At 36.4% G+C, this 18,502-nt stretch overlaps 2 protein-coding genes and 1 pseudogene across 2 annotated transcripts; 1 reads left to right on the plus strand and 2 right to left on the minus strand.

Moving 5' to 3' along the window:
- Positions 1 to 1,008: 1,008 nt before the first annotated feature.
- Positions 1,009 to 2,478, plus strand: LOC125203593 (annotated as a pseudogene).
- Positions 2,479 to 7,174: 4,696 nt separating this feature from the next.
- LOC125206727 (probable LRR receptor-like serine/threonine-protein kinase At3g47570) lies at positions 7,175 to 14,473 on the minus strand. The gene is made up of 4 exons (XM_048105963.1): positions 13,528 to 14,473; positions 13,119 to 13,450; positions 7,582 to 7,758; positions 7,175 to 7,339 (listed from the first exon to the last, which is right to left on the minus strand). Exons 1-4 carry the CDS (start codon positions 14,471 to 14,473, stop codon positions 7,175 to 7,177), a joined length of 1,620 nt encoding a protein of 539 aa, XP_047961920.1.
- A 35-nt stretch (positions 14,474 to 14,508) lies between these two features.
- LOC125206728 (receptor kinase-like protein Xa21) lies at positions 14,509 to 16,194 on the minus strand. Its single transcript, XM_048105964.1, has one exon. The coding sequence runs from the start codon at positions 16,192 to 16,194 to the stop codon at positions 14,509 to 14,511; it is 1,686 nt and encodes a 561-aa protein (XP_047961921.1).
- Between the last annotated feature and the right edge of the window lie 2,308 nt (positions 16,195 to 18,502).

Genomic DNA, 18,502 nt, shown 5'->3' on the forward strand with positions numbered 1-18,502 from the left:
AGTATTATTTGCCCTCCATGTCACTATCTTAAAGTTATTAGTCGTATTTTTCAGAACATCTTGCGTTATTTTAGTCATTTTCTTTTATAATAAAAAACTTTTATTTTCTCTTAAACACTAGTACTCCTATTATTTCAAAATAACATAAGATATAATCATAGAAGTAAATAGTACATGTCACACGTAGGGATGTCAATCTAGCCCGAAGCCCGCGGGTCGACCCAAATAATCCGATAAAACCATAGGGTTAGGGCTGGAAAATTGTAACCCAAATACATAACCGGGCTACACGGGCTGACCCGTTTGGGTCTGCGGATTATGCGGGCTGGCCCGGGTGGGTTGCGGGTTAGCCCATGGGTTGAGCATTTAAAAAAAATATTATCAAATTTTGGGTTTATAAACTTATATATATGAAATATATATGGCATATGAACCTATATATGGTAATTATATCTTCTTTCTCAAATTAAAAGTTAGGGTTAAATGAAATATAGAGTATATTAATATCATAATATGTACTCGTATAATCATATTAAAGTCCATAGAAATTATTTTTTGACATACTTATTATCTATACTATATTTTTTAATTTCGTAGAATTTATTTTTCGGGTAAACAATTAAGAACGTTATTTAACTCCTTTTGAAATGCATGATTTCCATTTAATTGTCATTTAATTGTATTCATATTCACACGTGCTATTGAGCAATATGTTTATGTATTTTGTTTCAATTTTCAATAGCTATTATTTTTCTTCTCTTGATCACTTTGATACTACTTCACTTTATGACAATCTGTTTTTTTTATAAGTGAGAATATTGAATTGGATGGAAAGAAACAAATAAGATCACTTCTGACCTGAATAGCCCGTGGGTTAGCTTGGAACCCGAAGAGTTAGGGTTAGGGCCAAAAGTTTATAACCCGAAAAATCCACAGCCCGAATAACCCGCATCCAAATAGCCCGATAAACCGAATGGGTTGGCCCGAACCCGAGTGGGTAGTGAAGCAATGGAGGAAGATCGACCTATGAAGAAAATGGCGGAGGCCTTCAAATAATTGTGCAACAGATTAAATGAGTTTCCCGAAGGCGAAGAAGCTCGCCTCGAACTCGCTCCGTTTGCTAACGCCTGCTCTCTCGTCTCTCCTCTCATCCGATGTCTCGGCGGCGCTTTCTTATTCGCTGATATCGATTATGTTTCCAAAGTAATTCATTTTTAACTCTAGCTTGTTTTTGTGAATTTAGTCTAACTGTCATTACAAGTTTTCAGTTTACTGATCAGTCTAAATTTACCAAAATTGCAATTGTTTATTGCCGTGTCTGTGTGCATTATTTGTGATCCTAAATATTTTGTATTAGCTGTTTTGATTGTGCCATAATCTTCTCTGGTTTTGTAACAGTATACTAGTATATGTTGGTAAGTTTTGCAATTTCGGTCATGTCATAGTGCATGATGGAGTATATTAACTTTGCTCCATCATCATAAGTACTTCGTTACAGATGTAAGGTTTGACCTATATATATCTTGGTATGTGGTACGTTTTTGCTCCATAATCATATGTCCTTGAAGCTAGTCGTTGATTCGCGATATATATAGGACTATGAGAGGCGATGTATGATTGGTGTTCGACACGGTTGCCTGATTTCTTGTACGATTCATTTCAGGTGATGGATCTTGCGGAGGCTTCAAAATCAGTATCTGTGCTGCCGGTGATGATAGATAACGATGTTAGATCTGATTGTGTGCGCACGGTCAGGAGTAACACGAGAAATCTTTTGAGATTGAAGCGTGTACTTGAGATGATGAAGGAAGATATTGTTTGAGCAAATCCTTTCTTCCGAGTATGTTAGTTGTTTCATGTTGTTTGTTCTGTACTTTCCATGTTGCAATTAACAGAGTAGAAAACGATCCTTTGGTGTAACGATGATATTGATTTTTTCATTGATAACTTATCTTGTAATGCTTCAAACCTTGTTGTCTGTAGGGGAAATTCCTTAAAGGATCCAGCTTTAGAAGCTCACTCAGCCTTTACTTCGTAGTTCGTACCATGGATTTGTCATTAGAAAAGACGTGACTGCAGGAATGTTTGATGCCATTCCCACCAAGGCAGAGATGTTAAACAAATTCAATGAAGATGGTGAGTTCTATTATGCCTACTACTTAATTAATTTGAGTATATGTTTGAATTAAACATGAACTGATAGAATCAATTATAAACTATTTTCCTCTTTCAGAAACTTCATCAAGAATTCTGATGCAGAACTTCATATCCTCGGCAGCTCAAGTCAGCGAGTATATCGAACAACTCCTCATCTCGAGAGGATTAGGAACTGAATGGTGAAATTGGAGGGATTAATTAGTGTATTCCCCAACATCTGATACTACTATGTTTGTATTTTACTGATTTTACTGCACTTGTATATTCAATAAGTCAAATCATACCAGAACTTACTAAGTTGTACTGTATTGGATATAGTATTAAAACTATGGGGAACATTGCATATTTGCAGTATTTTGTGAAAATGACTTTGTTAGGTTTGAGTTACTTTTGCACTAATTTGATTCATTTTTGCCCCTTTTCATTCTTTTTGCCTTAAAGCACATTTTAGACAATTTAACTTCTCTTTTGTATTTCTCTCTATTTTCATCATTATTAATATTGTCTCCTTTTGAGTTCTCCCTTCTCTTTATTCCACATACATATACGTGAGCCTGTGTTTTAACAAGAGAAACAAAATTGATCCTATTATTCCCATGAGAAGGAAATCGGAAGTATCCATCCAAAAAGATAAGTACTAGTAGTAATAAATTGATCACTTGTCAATTTTTAGTTAAATTAATTGCAGTGTATTTATGAATATTGCAAATGATTTATTCTTTATGTTACGAGCATATCTACATTTGATATGTAGTATAAAATATATTTCCTTAAGTCGAATTATACTTACATTACAATTATAAAATACAATGAGAACAAAATGTTCGGCTACTTACAATTAATCATTCATGTCAGTAATTTTATATGTGTATGCAACACATTAATAAATTCTGAAATGTAGCAAAGTAGAGTTTTTCGCCTTTCGCTATAAAATGAAATAATAAAAAAAAAATATCAAAGTTATGATAAAATTGAATATTTCTAAAAGTTGCAAAACTAACTAGAATTTGATCAAGCATCATACTCCCTCCGTCCGTTAAAGATAGTCTCATTTTTCTATTTTAAGGCGTCCACGAAAAATAGTCTTATTTCCAAAAATGGAAAGTTGTTCTTATGCTTTACCCACTTTTTCTCCTCTCTTTTATATTTTATTTACTTTTTCTCCTTCTTTTTTATTTTATCAATTTCTTATTAAAGTTTGTATCGTCCATTTATGTACCTATATTTTTTGGACAGAGAAAGTAATATTTTTTTTTGATTTGCCATTTTTAATCAATACTATTGCTCTCGATGGTTTTATAGAGTAAATATTTTAGTAAAACTGTTTTAACTATTTTTTATATCTCGTAGTAAAAATCCAACCGCGTCACGAATAAAGTCAGCTTTGTCACATTCTTCTCTATAAAAACGTTAAGTTTTCATAATTTTAAAAAAATTATAAGTAAATATTTTTATCTTCATTAAAAATTTATAAATTCATCAAATAATTTCAATCCATGTATCAAAATAAACATATTATTTTGCTTATAACATTATTTTTTCCCTATCTAATCTAATCTTCAGAATTAAACACTTCTAATAGAATATCTATAATGTTTTCAACCAAACATTACATTATTTCACACAATTAAATGATGGATTAAAATCTAACTCATTTTGTACAGATTCGGTGTTAAATAGAATGTCGAGGCTTCAGAAAGCGACATGCTATTTGCTTGCAAGTAACAGTTTTCATTTTAAATAAAGTAGATGGAACTTCTTTTTTGGTCCACGAACTTTGCCAAAGTATCATTTTAGGTTCGTGAACTTTGAAAATATCATTTGAGGTCCATCAACTATGGGATAATATCATTTGAAGTACTCTTTTACTATTTACAAGTTTTTCTGGACGAAAATACCCTCAATACCTTAAAGGATATATATTTTTAATAAACTTATCATATACTCATATTTTTTATAAATATCTTTACAATATATTTTTGACGATTTTTCTAAATATAATTTGACCTTCAATATTATCACTTAATTTTGTGACATGCAAGTTAAATTGCTTCTTCAATTATTTATATTAAAGAATTTTAAAATTGAATATAGAACTTCTTTAATAATATAAAAATTGAATAAGGATTATTTCTTGCATGTCACAATATTAAGTGATAATATTGAAGGTCAAATTATATTTACAGAATTCATCAAAAATATATAGTAAAGATATTTATAAAAAATATGAGTATATCATAAGTTTATTAAAAATATATACCCTTAAAAATATTGAGGGTATTTTCGTCCAAAAAACTTGTAAATAGTAAAAAAGTACTTCAAATGATATTATCCCATAGTTGATAGACCTCAAATGATATTTTCAAAGTTCACGGACCTAAAATGATACTTTGGCAAAATTCGTGGACCAAAAATGATGTTTTCCTCTTTAAATAAAATACATAGTTCACTGTTGACGACACAATTTGATGCAAATAGACTTATAAGCAAAACATTTTAAATTGGTCGTTGCTTTTCGTTGTACCTAGGCCTTTCACCAGGGCATATTTTGATGGTTTAATGAAAATTCACCAGGGAATGAATTAGAACTAGTATTATTTTTATGGTTAAATGAAAATTCGAACCTGAGACCTTTGGCTTGGACTTAGGCATTATTACTAGGGATGTCAATCTAGTCAGAAACCCGCGGGCTGACCCGAATAATTCGATAAAATCATAGGATTAGGGCCGAAAAATCGCAACCCGGATACATAATAGGGCTACACGGGCTAACCCGTTCGGGTCAGCAGGTTATGCGGGCTGGTCGGGGTGGGTTGCGGGTTAGCCCATGGGTTTAGCATTTAAAATAAAAATATAATTAAAATTTTGGGTTATATACTTATATGAAGTATATATGGTAATTACAATATTAAAAGCAACATTGATATGAAGTGTATATGGTAATTACAATATTAAAAGCAACATTGATATGAAGTATATATATTACTCCCTCCGTCCCCTATTAAGAGTCACACTTTTCCATTTCGGTCCGTCCCCAATTAAGAGTCACACTTCATTTTTACCATAAATAGTAAGTATGTCCCACATTTCACTAACTCAATTCACTCATATTTTATTATAAAACTAATATAAAAAAATGGGTCCCACATTCCACTAACTTTTTCAATCCATTTTTTTTTTACATTTCTTAAAACCCGTGCCCGGTCAAAGTGTGACTCCTACTGGGGAACGGAGGGAGTAATTATGTATTCTCTCTCAAATTGAAAGTTAGGGTCATATGGATTATAGATGTTATTGATATTTACTCATATTAAATGCCGCATTACGTCTTTCCTCTCGAAAAGAATGATCCGGTCGAAGCTTCAAAAGTTATTGATGTAGAAGAATGTCATTCAACTTTATAGAATTTATTTTTGACACACTACTATCTATACTATCTTTTTTAACTACCTATAATTTATTTTATGGGTATATAATTAAGAATGTCATTCAACTCCTATTAAATGTCTGATTTCCATTTAACTGTAGTCAGATTCACGTGTTCTACTAATTAGCGATATGTTTATGTATATTGTTTCAATTTTCAATTGTTATTATTTTATTTCTCTTTATCACTTTGACAATAGTTTACTATTTGTATGATCTATAGTATTTTTTTATAAGTTAGAATATTGAATTGGATATAAAGTAACACATAAGATCACTTTTGGCCCGAATAGCCCGTGGGTTAGCTCGAAACCCGAAGATCTAGGGTTAGGGCCGAAAATTTATAGCCCGAAAAATTCACAACTCGAATAACTCGCACCAAATAGCCCGACAACCCGAGTGGGTTGGCCCGAACGCGAGCGGGTTAGCCCAATTGATCACATCCCTAATTATTACCTTCTATACCGTTTAGCCAACTCACACATACAAAGGTTCTTTTTTTTTTTAATAACAAGAAGAGGGCGTCGCCCTAAAGTTCAAACAACGCCCCTACATTGGGCACATACGACCGTGGGTAGTCCCCATCCGGTCATTCAACAACAAATTCATCGTCTCACTCGGTGCCTCGTCAAACACCACTAGCCCAGGCTGCATGTTCACACCCAAATTTGCCATAAAGTCTGCAACTTGATTACTTTCCCTAAACACATGAGCAATCTTCACATTCCACACTCTTTGCATGATACCTTTTATATTTCTAGCAAGTGATAAAGCACTTAAATCCGATTTCGTGTCATTAAGCACGTGAACAACTGTCATTTTATCACTTTCCACAAGTATATTTCTAAGCCCCCTTTGCCACGCCAACTTAAGCCCATCATATATTGCCCATAATTCAGTTTGCACTACCGAGCTTCTTCCCAAGTGCCTTGTGTAGCCCAACACCCACTCTCCAGTTGAATCACACAATACCCCTCCTGACGCTGCACGTTCAGAATCGTATTTCACAGCCCCATCACAGTTTAATTTGCACCACCCATCCGGGGGAGCATGCCATTGTACCTGCTTCAACACCTTATTTATCGATTTGGTTAGCTTAAGTTCATTACTATGTACCGATCTCGCCCAAGCTCTACATTGTGCCATTGTAGCGTACGATGACACAAGATCTCCTTGGAACACTAGCTGATTTCTATTTTTCCATAACCTCCAACAAATCATACCAAAAATAGTGCTCCAGCATATCTCACCATCAATCTCATAACATTTCAAATTATCCATCAACCAATTATCCAAATTCATTGTAAGAAATTGATTTAATTTACCTCGAGGGACGATAGATTCCCACACTTTAATCGCATTTGGGCACCCTCTAAGAATGTGATTTAGGTTCTCTTGGGCATCTCCACAAGCGATGCAAGCAGCATCAGTTGCGCAATGTCGTCGACACCTCTCCACATTAGTCATTAGCCGTTTTTGTAAAACCAACCATAAGAAGTGTCTTATGCGTTGCGGCCCTTTATAATTCCACGCCAATGCCCATTTCTTATCCATATTGTCCCAGGAGTGCTTGCATACAGATTCGTATGCACTAGCCACTGATAGCTTGCCATTCTTTCTCCCATCTCCAAATACATAAATCAGCCCCAGCTTCCTCATATGGAGGTCTAATACCAGCAATTACGGCAGCTGCTTCCGACGAGATGAAATGTCTGAACGCGCCCCACTTCCACTCACCATGATCATCCAGCATTTTCTGAGAATTGGAGAGCAGTGAAGATATATAATACAGATTTGTAGCACTCACACTTTGGATAACTAGAAATCGACTTCAATGGAATGAGCATTTGGATTTTGGATCATATTTATGTCTAATCTGAACCGATTTGAAAATCTGAATTTTGAGAGAATATAAATCTAAATTGATTCAAAATAGCTACAAGTTCTTATACCCAAAAAATATTTACTTTTTCATAAGTCCCAGGAGTGCTTGCATACAGATTCGTATGCACTAGCCACTGATAGCTTACCATTCTTCTCCCATCTCCAAATACATAAATCAGCCCCAACTTCCTCATATGGAGGTCTAATACCAGCAATTACGGCAGCTGCTTCCGACGAGATGAAATGTCTGAACGCGCCCCACTTCCACTCACCATGATCATCCAGCATTTTCTGAGAATTGGAGAGCAGTGAAGATATATAATACAGATTTGTAGCACTCACACTTTGGATAACTAGAAATCGACTTCAATGGAATGAGCATTTGGATTTTGGATCATATTTATGTCTAATCTGAACCGATTTGAAAATCTGAATTTTGAGAGAATATAAATCTAAATTGATTCAAAATAGCTACAAGTTCTTATACCCAAAAAATATTTACTTTTTCCTAATTAATAAAGTAAATTATAATTATTTTGATCTTCATAAGAAATTTATAAATTATATCGCAAAATTTCAATCCATCAAAATAAACATAAATTAGCTTATACGTAGTATAATTTTTTCCTATCTAATCGTGTTCTCGAAATTAATCGCTCTTAATAGAATATCTAAAATATTTCCAATCAAACTTTACCTCATTACACTTAATTAAATGATGAAGTACAACTAGAGATGTCAAATGGGCTGGGCCGACCCAGCCTAGCTCGGGCCCGGCCCGGTATGGCCCGGCCCAGGCCCGGCCCACCAATGAAACAGTGCGGGCTTGGGCTGGGCTCAGTAGATTAATCGGGCTCCAATTGGGCCTTTTTACAAACCCAGGCCCGGCCCAGGCCCAAGCACAGTCAAAGCCCGGCCCAGGCTCAAGCCCAAGCCCGGCCCAGGCCCGGCAGAATATAACTTATGCACTTAATTTTATATTATTAGTTATTTCAATAGAGTTATCTCTGCATACTTATATCAATCTTATGTGTATAAATATATTGCGTGAATATATGTATCATGTACATGAGTGAAGAGTGAATATTATTAATACATAATTACATACCCAATAACCATATTCCGTAGTTAATTTATTATTAGAATGATTATGAAGTATTATATTTGTATATTTGTTTTCTATGATTACATAGATTAGTCATTGACTTTTTTAAAAAAGTGCATCCTAGAATTGATTGTATAACGTGTTATAATAATTTTGATTTGCATAATTATAGAAATTAGTTGTCAATGATTTATCTCAATCAAATATAGTTCCATAAATATAATGATTGATTAGTTATTTAGATGTATATAATATATGTGTATGTATATGAGTATGAAAATTGATTGGATATATGTATTTGTATATTTCATGATAATCATAGATTTTATTAATGAAATTATGTAAAATAATCAATTAATTTAATTACTCAACCTAAATAAAAACTTATAACAAATATATTTCCATTTTGATTTGCATAATACTAATAAATATTAATTGTTAATTGATTTGCATAATTATAGATATTAGTTTTTTATAGATTTATCTCCATTAAAAATAGTTCCATAATTATAGTATTATAATTCCTAAATTTGTGGGTATTTATGCGTGTGTAATTTATAAATATAATACACAAAATTTGTGTGAATATATAAAACTTCATGTATGCAAAATCTTGATTCCTTATTTTGTGGGAATATGTATTTATATACATCATTAGTACTATTCAAGTAGAGATTAATAGTATTATTTAATTAGCACAATAAAAAATTTTGAACTTGGCCCAACTCAGCCCGGCCTACTTACCAACTTGGCCCGGGCTTGGGCTGGGCTCATTCTATATATGAAAACCTAGGCCCGGCCCGGCCCGGCACAGACATGGGCCTGGGCCGGGCTGGGCCGGCCCGACCCACTTGACATCTCTAAGTACAACTTATTTCCTCCATTAAAAATAGTTCCATAATTATAGTATTATAATTCTTAAATTTGTGGGTATTTATGCGTGTGTAATTTATAAATATAATACACAAAATTTGTGTGAATATATAAAACTTCATGTATGCAAAATCTTGATTCCTTATTTTGTGGGAATATGTATGTATATACATCATTAGTACTATTCAAGTAGAGATTAATATTATTTAATTAGCACAATAAAAAATTTTGAACTTGACCCAGCCCAGCCCGGCCCGGACCGGCCCAGCTCGGCCCACTTACCAACTGGGCCCGGGCTTGGGCTGGGCTCATTCTATATATGAAAACCCAGGCCCGGCCCGGCCCGGCACAGACATGGGCCTGGGCCGGGCTGGGCCGGCCCGACCCACTTGACATCTCTAAGTACAACTTATTTCCTCACAACATCCCCATCCGTGCTCTTAGCTAAGAGCACGGAAGTGGACCCAGACCCACTTTTACTCCTTGTCCTTAGCTAAGAGCACAACACCTACATCCGTGCTCTTAGTTAAGGACAAGCTCAAGGGTCCCACCATTCTATTATTCAATTTAAATACTCAAATTATTAAAAACATTTCTACATTATAAAAATACATTAAAAATAAAAATTACACAATTAAAATCCTAAAAAATAAAATTACATAATTAAAATACTAAAAAATAAAAATACATAATTAAAATCCTAGAAAATAAAAAAATACATAATTAAAATCCTACAAATTAAAAATTACATACGTGGAAGACTAGTCCTCTAACCCCAATTGCCTCTTGAGACCCCGCATCATTTGCTCATGTGTTGCAAGTTGATCCGGAGTCATCTTAGACGTATCGTTCAAATAGAGTTGACCCGAGAGGGTCCACAACGAGTTGTTCGGGGGTGGAGGAGACACAAAGCGGAGCGGGGGCGGGGATGGAGTCGGGGCGCGACGGAGGTGGCCGGGGCAGGCTGTCGAGTCGCGGCGCGACGGCTGGTAGCCGTCGCCTTCTTCCTTCATTTGCGGTCGGCTGGAAACCGGCTGGGGCGTCGTCGGGGCTACCCAAGTTAGTTCCGGCAAACTGGGTAGCCACATCATCGGGAGGCGCCGTCGGATAGGGCTACCGACCTCGACCGTTTGCTGGAGGAGCTGGAGGAGGATGCTACTACGCCGCCCCTATACTTCGGATGTCGGCGCCCCTCCCGCCAACAATCGAGGTACTTGAACGGTATCATCTCCAAGCTTTGGTAGGTCGCCAAGGTGGCACTGATGATGTCGAGCTCGCTCGTGCCGCTCCCCACCGCCGCTCTTCCTGTTAGAAGTACCCCTAGTTTTTACCGATTGCTAAGTTGCATCTGTAGACACAATTGCGCACCATACTCTCATTGCGATAGATGGTTCCCGTCGGCCGGGTTTCATTGTAAAGGCGAGTGATGCGCCACCAATACATATCCCCGGTTTGGTTCGTGCCAACGTCCGAATCTTCGGAGACTGCCAAGTAGGCTTTGAACATCGCCATCATCTCACCCGGAGTGTACGAGGTGCGGGTGCCACGAACAGGAGGAGTAGGAGCAGGAGTAGGAATAGAAGTAGGAGTAGGAGTAGAGCTGCTACTCCCTCCCGATCCGGGTTCGGGTGCCCACCCAAACCCGGGGGCATTTTGGTCGTGCACCGGGTAAGGACGGTAGCCACCCGAAAAGTGCGAACCTCGGGGTTTGAGGAGGGATCGTAAATTGCGTTTCCGGACTAGGGAATTCGCCGGAGTCGAACCAATTGTGGTTCCAACCGCGATTGCCGGAGGGGTGATCGCCGGAGCCGGACATTGTGTAGTGTGGTGGGAATTTAGATGAGAGAATGTAGATGATAGAATAGATGAGAATGTGATTTTTTTGTGTTGAAGTGGGTGTATTCATAGATGAAAATGTGAATTTTGGAGAAAAAAAATTGAAAAAAAAATTAAAAGTGGGTAGAAAATGGATATAATTTTTTGGGAAGTGGGAAAATATTTATTTTTTATTTATAAACATTTTTTAAAATAAATTTCGATTTTAAAAATAAAAAATAAAAAAATTGAATTTTCCAACAACTAAGCCGTTTGCCAAATCGAAGCCGCCACGTAATGGTGTTCAGCGGCACGGAGGACGAGCTCCAGCGACGGACGGACACCGCCTGCTCAGCTGAACGTACGGACGGATGCCAAAAAAATCACCGCTGCGGACAGCGGCGGATCCAGGTGGGGTCGAGTGGGGTCGGCCGACCCCACCACCCTGCCCTGGAGTGCCGCCGGAAAGCTCCTTTCTTCGACCTCCGACCCTACGGCGTTCGCATCTCCGCCCCCACCTTACGCAGTGTGAGATGAGACCGCACATAGAGAAAGAAAGAAAGTGGGGCGGAAGTAGTCCAGAATCTGGCTGCGGAATCATGGCGGAGGCGTTAGATGTCGAGGAGGCGGCAATCGGCAGAGGAATTTCGCCGGAGAGAGAAAAGAAATGGGTTTGGCAATATGGGTGAGGATTGAGACGGAATTTGTCATTATTGCTTTTTTTCCAATACTCCATTTACCTAGGGACCTAGAATTAAATGACATCATTTGCTAAATTTAAAAGATTAGTGATCTTGAATTATGTAATCTAATTGTAAAATGGCCTTTGAATTTTCCTTTATTTATTATATTAGTTCTCAGAATTACATTGAATGTGTATTCTCACCTAATATTTTAATTATTGTTACATGTATTTTTTATATATCACTAAATAAACACATACCTATATGAAGTAAATATTTTTTAATTTTTTCTAATTTCAGTTTTATAATTTAAAATTTCAACCTTATTATTTATATTCGAATTATTTTTAATTTTAAAAAATTTGGAATGTTACAAAAAAGTATACTCATTTCATCCCGCCATAAGCGACTCGTATATTCTATGGATGTCCCAAATAATATAAGTCTTTTTTTGGAAAAATATAACATAATTATTCGTTTACTTTATCTTTTTGCTTCTTTGCTTTATCTCATCTTCTATTTTATTTTATTTTACTTAATTCTTTAAACATCATTTTCTTAAATCTGTATTCAAAGGGTGCGACGAAGGGAGTATATTGTTTTAAGAATATCCATACTCGCATAAATGATTGATATTAAAATATATTTTTAAAAAATAATTAATATAAATATTATTTAAATATTTATAATGTGGTTCGACGCCACGATATTTTATTTCTGGATCCGCCATTGTGTGGGTGTATGATGAGAATGACACGTTAAAGGCAACACATGATAACACTGTATGCATATATATTCATACAACTAAAATTTCTAGCGTCATCTTAAGTTCTTCTTGTGTTTGATCATCCATACATAGTTATACTAGTCTCATGGATTATTGAATTTGGTGTGTGCTACTTATCTCATTTACCTTAATGAATTTACACTTGTATCATAAGCAAATCTTGAAGAATGTATAAATGATTCATAACATCATAACATAAAAAAGAGACAAAACATAAAGAAACTTCACTTACAATGCATAAATACGGAACAACTGCTACAACTGAAACAAATTTTACGTTCAACTTCAAATATTAGAAAATGAGAAACAAAATTTAAAGCAATACGTAATAAAAAACAAACATTTTTCAGTATTGATATGGAGAAACATTTCTGCCATTTCTGTGTACAGGAAGCACATTTCTTATCTTTTTCAAGTCATTAACAACCTCTGCCATTGACATGCGATCTCTTGGAAGCTGCTTCGAGCATCTCACTCCAATCCTCAGAATTGAAACAATGCAATCCCAATACTTTTCAGCCACATTAAGTTCTTGATGCAGAAATGGATCCACTACTTCCATTACACAGTCGGTTAAAGCTGTGCTAACGAAGTCTTGGAGATTTAGACACCCTTCGAATGCATCACTTGTTGGTCTTTTGTTTGTGAACAACTCAAGCACAAGAACTCCGTAACTGTATACATCCCCTTGAGTTGATGCAACGTAGCTCATGCCATACTCTGATCAAAATACATACATATACGACAATATCGACATAAAAATCTTGTCAATTAAAAAGTTTAAGTTTAAAGTAAACCTGGAGCAATATAGCCTATGGTACCCTTTATTGCTGATGAACTGCTTCCTTCCGTGGATGGCAAGCTCTGTGAAATGCTTGAAACGATTTTGGCTAAACCAAAATCACCAACTTTGGCGACCATGTCTTGATCCAAGAGAATGTTACTCGGCTTCAAATCTCCATGAATAACTATGGACTCAGTACCACAATGCAAATACTCGACTGCAGATGCAATATCAATAGCAATATTCAGTCTCTGAATAGCACTTAGAGGCAGAGTTCCCATGCCTTCATTGTCAGAATGCAACCACTTCTCAAGGCTCCCGTTGGCCACAAATTCATACACCAAGGCTTTAAAATCATTCCCTTGAAAATCAGTGCTGTCACACACACTCACAATCTTGAGCAAGTTTCTGTGTCGTATGCCTCTCAATGCATTGCATTCTGATGCCAAACTCTTACAAGCTCCCCGTGTGTTAAGATTAAGAACCTTCACTGCCAAATCAGTCTGCTCATCATCTTCATTGATAGTTCCTTTATACACATATCCAAATCTACCTGCACCAACTAGATTTGTCTCGGAGAATCCATTTGTGGCATTCAAGAGATCTCCATAGGATAGCCTCAAAATGTCAGGAAGTTGGAATATTGGGGTTCCAATATTTTGCAGTGTACGTCGCTTGTAGATAATGATCAAACATAAGCACACTGCGAGCGCTAGGCATATGGCTCCGACGATAGTTGGTATCAAGATTTTATCTAAACCTTTCTTCTTTGATTTTTGTGAGGATGGACATGAAGGAAGATGTAGGGTTTCAACACCTCCACACAAGTCTAGGTTCCCTTGAAGTGAGATTGCACTTTCATTTTGGAAAACTCCAATAGAAGGCACTTCACCTTGCATTTCATTGAAAGAAAGGTTGAGATACAACAGGCGCAACTCAACAAGAAATCTAGGAATCATCCCCGAAATGTTATTCTGTGAAAGATCCAAATATTCTAGCCTCTCAAAGACATCAACACATCAGGAATCTCACCATGAAGTGAATTTCTCTCCAAGTAAAGCACACTGAGCATCACGCAGCTGCCCAGAGCAATTGGAATGGTTCCAGACAATCTATTGTCGGACAAGTCCAAGTACCCAAGATTTCTCAAAGTTCCAACTTCTGATGGAATAGTTCCCGTCAAGGCGTTGCGAGATAGGTCGAGTGCAATGGAAATGGATGAAAGCTTAATAGTTTCGGGAGGTATTGAACCACTGAGATTGTTATCTGAAACATCTAACAATAACAAGTTGGTACAATTGGCAAGACTTCGAGGTATACTCCCAGAAAGATTGTTTAATCCTAAGTAGAGCTTGTTCAACAAAGTCAAGTTGCCTAATGAAAATGGCATCTCATATGTGAGTCTATTTTTATGGAGACTGATTTCTTGCAACCTATGAAGTTTTCCAATGGAGGAAGGAATTGGACCTTTTAGATTATTGGTATCAGCATATAAAGCAGTAAGACCAACAAGGTTTCCTATACTGGATGGAATGCTTCCACTTAACTGATTTTTACTGACACCCAAGAACCACAAGCGATTAGAAAGATTGCCAATGGAATCTGGTAATGAACCAGTGAACTGGTTTCCTATCAGCGCCAAAGCTGCAAGGTTGGTGCAGTTTGTTAGGGATGAAAAAATACTACCGAAATCTCCATTGAAACGGTTAGATTGAGCTACTAGAAATTCAAGAGCTGAAAGCCTCGTAAAATCTATCATATTCCCAGTGAAATTGTTCAAAGCTACTTCTATGCGTTCAATCAGGGAACAGTTCGATAAAAATGGTGGAAGCACTCCAGTGAAGTGATTGGTGTGCAACTGAAGAATCCTCAACTTGGGAAGTGTAGAGCCTATGTCGGAATGTATGTTTCCATGGAGTCGATTGGAATCAACTATGAAAATTTCGATACTTGAAAGATTATAAAGGCCTAATGGAATAATACCAGTTAGATTATTGCCACCCAAATTTAGAAGCTGCAATCTTCTAAGCTGAGAGAGGGACTCCGGAATAACTCCTTGCAAGCCGCAACCTCCAAATGCAAGTCGTAAGAGATCCGTGAGGTTTCCTAGGAATGGCGGGATGGTGCCCGAAAGCATGTTGTCTGACAAACCTAAATGTTGGAGGTTGACAAGAGAAGCTATCTCGGGGACTAAGACTCCACTAAGCTCATTGTCAATCAAATTCAAGTAATTAAGATTTGTGCATCGTGATAGGTTTGTTGGAATCCCGCCTCCGAAAGAATTATTACTAAACTCGATCATTTGAAGCCTTCTGAGGCGACCAATCTCCTGAGGGATTGGGCCGTTGAAGGTGTTGTTTTGCAAGTCGATAATTCTGAGGAAAGAAAGGTTACCAATGTGAGGTGAGAGCGATCCCACAAGGCTTTGAAACCGCAGAGAAAGAGAGACAACTCTGTTGGGATGCCTTTTGCTACAGGAGACGCCATTCCACCGGCAAAAATGTGTCGTTTCGTTCCATGAGCTCAAAGCATGCAGTGGATCATCGTGTATGGATTTCTTGAATGCTAGAAGAGCTTCAAGATCAGTATGGTTGTTGGAAAGTGAAGAGGGAATGGTGGTGATTAGGATGAAGAGGTGTAATACAATGATGAAAGGAGTAGAGATTATATGTTTTGCCATGGGTTTTTGATGTAGTAGAAAGAACAGCTCTGCTAGCTAGGTTTTAATAGGAAGATCATCTACTTAGTTTTCCAAAACCAAAACATGCGTTCAGACTCATACTTGAAGAATGTGAAGGAAATTACACTCAAATTTTTTCTTCAAGACTTGGTGATGTGCATGTTTTTAAGTCAAGGGTCTACTGTCCATTAACAAAATTTTCAACATAATTAACGACAAAACTATCCATCGTACATTCCATTAAACTCTGACGAAAAATTTGTGCCAGTATCATTAGCTTCTCAAAAAGTGTCATACTGCTGGATGGAGTATAGACTTGGTTATATTGTTGCGAACTGTGGTGGTGAATGTTGTGTGGTTTGAAGGGCGACGAGTAACGAGTCAAAAGCTCCTGAACCAGAGCATCAAATTCAGTCTTCCAGCTTGAGGATTGGGTTGTGAGTCTTTCAGACTCGGTATGCACGGTTTCCACCGCTCCTCCGATCAATCGAGCCGCGTGCATTCCACTGTCTCCGCGCCATTTGATACGGAGTGTAAGACCGGGCCATGATAAGTAATACACACGAACTGAAATATGATAGGAAATAGAAATACAAACTGAAATGAACAACGATAATCCTCTAACTGAAATATTAGCTGTGCATATAAATTGTGTTTTGGTCCATATTTAACTGTTCCGTAAAAAATGAACAGAATCATTTAACTGTTCAAAAAATGAACAGTAATCTGCGTTTTGAAGTCCAAAATTATTTTCGTACATTTACACAGAAAACCTATATGATCACACACATTTTAAAGTCTAGGTAGGTCAAACCAATCTGGGTGTATGGATTTCTTAAATGCTAGAAGAGCTTCAAGATCAGTATGAGTGTTGGAATGTGAAAGAAGTGGTGGTCAAGAGAAAAATAAAGAACTTGATGGAAATTAGCTTATATTTATTCAAGTATAGTCTATTTTGAAATTGGTCATTCCATCTTTAGCATAAATGATAAGACTGTTTAGGTTCATATGCACCTTACAAAGGAGATGTATACATTTTGATTGATAAGTGGATGCATAATTACTTTTTGATTGATAAGTGGATGCATAATTTACTTGACTTCTTCCACTTTATGACTCTAGAACCAATATTAACAGAATTTCCAGTCTACCACTATCCCATTATCTTAGCCATTAATGCATTATAACTCCAAAGTTTACTATACCTGTAGAAATTAGTGTAATTTCTCCGTTGTTCCTTCAAATATCAAGAATTTAAGGGACAAGTATGATTGTTTTTAGAATTTAAGGGACAAATATGAAAGACCAAATATGACCAACTTTCTTTCTTTTTTATTTTTTTCAACCAAGATGACTCATTATTAAAAAAAGAAACACATTTAAAGTTGGACAAATTCTTCTCATCATTCTATCTCTGTTCTTCATCCTCCTCTCTGCCATTCCTTCTTTATTCTCAAACAAATAAATGATCCACAAGGTCTATCATGTGTGTGATGAGAAAGATTATTTGAAGATTAAATACACAACATGATGTTGTTGTATTGCATGTATATATATTCATTCAACTAAAATTTCTAATGGCAGATTATAGAGATAGTTATTCTTGTGTTTGATCCATGCATTAGTATTCTCATAGATTATTGAATTTCATGTGTGCAACGTATCTCATTTACCTCGATAAATTCACACTTGTATCATTAGCATATCTTGAAGAATATATATATGAGACATAACTTAAGAAAATAAAAATGCGACACAACATAAAGAAACTACCTTTACAACAAACAAGGAACCTAGGAAACTGCCCAACAATTACAACTGAAAATATTGCCACACATAGAAACGAACATTTTTTTCATTATTGGTATGAAGCAACATTTATGCCTTTTTTATAAACCGGAAACCTATCTCTAATCTTTTTCAAGGCATTAACAACATCTGCCATCGACATGCGATCTCTTGGAAGCTCCTTCGAACATCTCACTCCAATCCTCAGAACTGAAACGATGCAATACCAATACTACTCCAATCCTCAGAATTGAAACGATGCAATCCCAATACTTTTCATCTGTATTAAGTTCCTGACGAAGAAATGGATCTACAACTTCCATTACATGGTCCACTAAGGCAGTGCTAACGAAGTCTTGTAGATTTAGGCATCCATCAAATGCATCACTTGTTGGTCTTTTGTTTGTGAACATCTCAAGCACAAAAACTCCGTAACTGTATACATTCCCTTGAGTTGATGTTGTTAGAGTTTGTATACTAGAAATCACGTTTCGAGTGATTGAATACTGTAAAATTCTTA

Source organism: Salvia hispanica, chromosome 2 (assembly GCF_023119035.1).
Source record: "Salvia hispanica cultivar TCC Black 2014 chromosome 2, UniMelb_Shisp_WGS_1.0, whole genome shotgun sequence".
Classification (NCBI taxonomy): domain Eukaryota; kingdom Viridiplantae; phylum Streptophyta; class Magnoliopsida; order Lamiales; family Lamiaceae; genus Salvia; species Salvia hispanica.

Bases quoted from the DNA above. Each gene is read 5' to 3' on its own strand.
- LOC125206727 (XM_048105963.1), bottom strand. From the start codon at position 14,473: ATGATTCCTAGATTTCTTGTTGAGTTGCGCCTGTTGTATCTCAACCTT. The intron at 13,451-13,527 runs GTTTACTTTAAA...TATTTTGATCAG, and splicing joins CATAGGCTATATTGCTCCAG to AGTATGGCATGAGCTACGTT. The intron at 7,759-13,118 runs GTACACAGAAAT...TCCAATTCTCAG, and splicing joins AGATAAGAAATGTGCTTCCT to AAAATGCTGGATGATCATGG.
- LOC125206728 (XM_048105964.1), bottom strand. From the start codon at position 16,194: ATGGCAAAACATATAATCTCTACTCCTTTCATCATTGTATTACACCTC.